The sequence below is a fragment of the Liolophura sinensis genome, chromosome 2 (genome assembly GCF_032854445.1).
Source record: "Liolophura sinensis isolate JHLJ2023 chromosome 2, CUHK_Ljap_v2, whole genome shotgun sequence".
Lineage (NCBI taxonomy): Eukaryota > Metazoa > Mollusca > Polyplacophora > Chitonida > Chitonidae > Liolophura > Liolophura sinensis.
Window position 1 is genome coordinate 22,470,279 of NC_088296.1, and position 3,449 is coordinate 22,473,727.

Genomic DNA, 3,449 nt, shown 5'->3' on the forward strand with positions numbered 1-3,449 from the left:
GAATTTGTCTTATTCTCGTTAATAATGAACTAAAAATTCAAGAAATTAACGAGAGAAAAATTTACAACAAACTTATGTTACATAAGACAAACATAATTCAGTTCATGAGTGTATTTATTTATTTATTTATTTGATTGGTGTTTTACGCCATACTCAAGAATATTTCACTTATACGAGGGTGGCCAGCATGGTGGAAGGAAACCGGGCAGAGCCCGGGGGAAACCCACGACCATCCGCAGGTTTTCATGAGTGTAAAGCCAGCCCTAGCATATGTACACAATTCCTGTACTTCATGGACATTCTTGTTGTGGTAGTTTTTAATACCTGAAATTTGATCTGGAGCATAGAGACCTGGGAAGTCCTTCTCATTGTCAGGACTTTCAAAACTCATCTTGTCTGCTCTGTGGGAGGCTAGGGAGCACTGGAGTGGTTATGGAACAAGGTGATGGGGGATTCTTCACATGGGGTGACTCATGGGGATCAAGGTAAACAGCTTGGCATACTATGGGCAGGGAATCTGCAAAATATTACATTAAAAACAAATTAAAGGTGATGAAGACTTAGAATTGTATAGGGATACTGCATGATATAGGTGATCCATGTAGGTGTACATCAGAAGGAAACTGTACCCTAAGTTCCTAACACTTAATGAGGCATGAAATGAAAACCTAGTGTTTTGTGTATCCTTTCAAAATACTAGTACTATTACAAAAATACTAAATTTCACCTAAAATTTGGTATGTAAAAAAAGCACTTTCATGAAGGTCTTAAAATGAAACTTTTGTTGCAAACAATTAGCCTTTCTGATAAAGAAAATTAACCAAACTCCCAAAAACAAAAAAAAAAAAAACAATACATCATTATGGTAAATGAATCAGTATGGAATAAAGAAAACGTGGCATGTGGAAAATACTAAACTTTAGGTGAAATACAATATACACAAAGAAGTAAAATTCTACCGGAATATGCAAATGACTACAAAAGCATTGATGACCACTCACATGTACATGTCTAAGTAGAGCCAGACACAGTGTCAAGCAAAGTGACAGGAACAGTGACAGCGGTGGATCTACATACTCTCTGTTCAAGGCTCTGGCTGGGATTGAACCCTCACCTTGCCCACAGATACACTGTAGATCGTTATAAAGCAAATTAAAAGATCACAGTCTTATCAAACTCTGCCATGACCTGCTGTCAGCACTAACTCTATCCCACAATACTAACCACACACACACACAATGCTGAAGCACATGCACACTCAGCAGTTCACCTGAAAACTATCAAAAAACCCAGGAACCGCAACAGGAAATGAACATGGCACAAGCATGTGTTCACATCCTGACATGCCCAAGCTTTACTAGCTGCAGCATCCTGCCTCGGGTTACACCCAGAATGCTACCAGTAAACAAGTCCTGTAGAAGAAAATCACAAGTGTGTAGACTTGCCATTAATGATCATAAATATATATTTGTATTTATTTAAATGTATTTTTTTGACTGGTGTTTTACGTCGTACTCAAGAATATTTCACTTACAGGACGGTGGCCGGCATATGGTGGGAGGAAACTGGGCAAACCCATGATCAGGTTGCTGGCAGACTTTCCCATGTCATTCGTCTTTGAAGCGCTGTTACTGAAACTTGTACATGGCATACAAGGACAGCACACATGTTCTGCATGCATAATGTATATCTGTGTCTGTCATTTTGCACCTACTGTAATTCTTCAACCTTTTCACGCATTTGCAAGGTGTATATTCAAGCATATTCTGAAGGCATCATCCTGTGTGAACTGATAAACTTAACAGGATAAACTTATACTTTATGTGAAGCTCTGGCCAATCCAACCAATGTAGTTTTGTTACCGAAATCAAATTAGAAATGTTGCATGTGTAAAATGCGCTGAAAGAAAATTATTCGAAAAGGTGGAGGAATTATGTTACATGTACCTGGTTTGAAGCACGGAAAGTCTATACTGTCGCTGCCCCAATCTAATCACCCAAACAATGAAACCTAAATATACACCAAATAACAAGTAGGGATACACTATAATATATATATATATATATATATATATAATATATATATATATATATATATATATATACGAATTGTAAATGTACATGTTGTCTTCATTTGTTTCTCAGATGTGCCAATTAATACAGTGAGTGAGTGAGTGCTTGGTTTTTAACGTCGTACTTAACAAATTTTTCAGTAATATGACAACGAAGGAGTCCTTAGAGTTCATGTAAGTTACAACTTCCTCTTTTAAGGTCTTAGGCGTGACCTCGACCCAGGATGGATCCTGGATCTACCGGTCCCAATTTAATACAGCGTATGTGCAAATACATGCTTATAACCTAAGGGAATATACATGGTATATCTCAAGTACATATCTAGGTGTGTTCAACTTTTGTATTTGCTTTATACATTGTACTATGCTCATATTGTATTACAAAAGACCTCCAAATCCCCCATATACATGTATAGGTTTACAGCCGCAGAGTAAAAACGGTGTTGAATTACACTGTGTACATTGCTTGACACATATACACATATAAAAACAATGAGACTATCTGGTTACCACAGGTTATACAGTTACATGCAGCTCTGATCATACTGTGAATCGTGGTGCTGGTCATACCTGTATCTTTACCTGAAGTCCAAAACCTTCACAATAGGTATACACCTGCATACAAGTATATGTACATCACTGAATAAATCAGACCTTTTCTCGAGCAATGATAATCCAAGAAGTTCCTGGATATACATGTAAATGTATATCCTACACATGTAAATGTACATGTATATCCTACACATGTAAATGTATATCCTATACATGAAAATGTATATCCTATACATGTAATGTATATCCTATACATGTAAATGTATATCCTAAGGTTGTGTCCTGCGAGTCTTGGTCAGTTTGATTGACCTGAATGACCATTATATTTCTCCCATAACTAACTTCCCCATTTTTCTTGATTTTGAGAGTTCTATTGATTTTAGAAAGGTGTTTTGAGGTTTGCTTGGAACATGGGAGGATATTCTACTGGAAAATTGAGTTCCCAATACCAAAAATAATATTTAGTGACATTTATTTGCTTCCAAAAGTGCATTTTTGAAATTTGAAATTTTTGGTCATTTAGGGTATGCGTTCTTTGTCCTCTGCTTACCTGTATTCTTTGATCACATAGCTTTCACACACAAAGCTAAAACTTAAAACGCTAAAAAATCTACAAACCAAGACAATTAACACTGGTCATTTTCAGAGATCAATGCGCCAGTCCTTTCACAAAAAGGTGTTGGAGTTGTTTACATGATTGTAAGACTTCAAAAAAACCTTAGGATGTGTGAGAAGTGGTACTTGTGTTTGTCACATCACAGCTTTACAGGTCTGTGCGTATAGCGGGGGCTAAAAAAAACACACAACAAAATGTGGCATAATATTC

General features: G+C 36.6%; 1 protein-coding gene across 1 annotated transcript in view; it reads left to right on the plus strand.

Annotated features, from left to right (window-relative positions):
• The first annotated feature begins 432 nt into the window (after positions 1 to 432).
• The window catches only part of LOC135462582 (putative cyclin-dependent serine/threonine-protein kinase DDB_G0272797/DDB_G0274007), a 4,545-nt gene continuing 1,528 nt past the window's right edge, over positions 433 to 3,449 (plus strand). The window contains exon 1 of the mRNA XM_064739806.1: positions 433 to 485. Within this exon, the coding sequence (XP_064595876.1) occupies positions 433 to 485 (53 nt within the window). The remainder of the gene's footprint in view (positions 486 to 3,449) is intronic.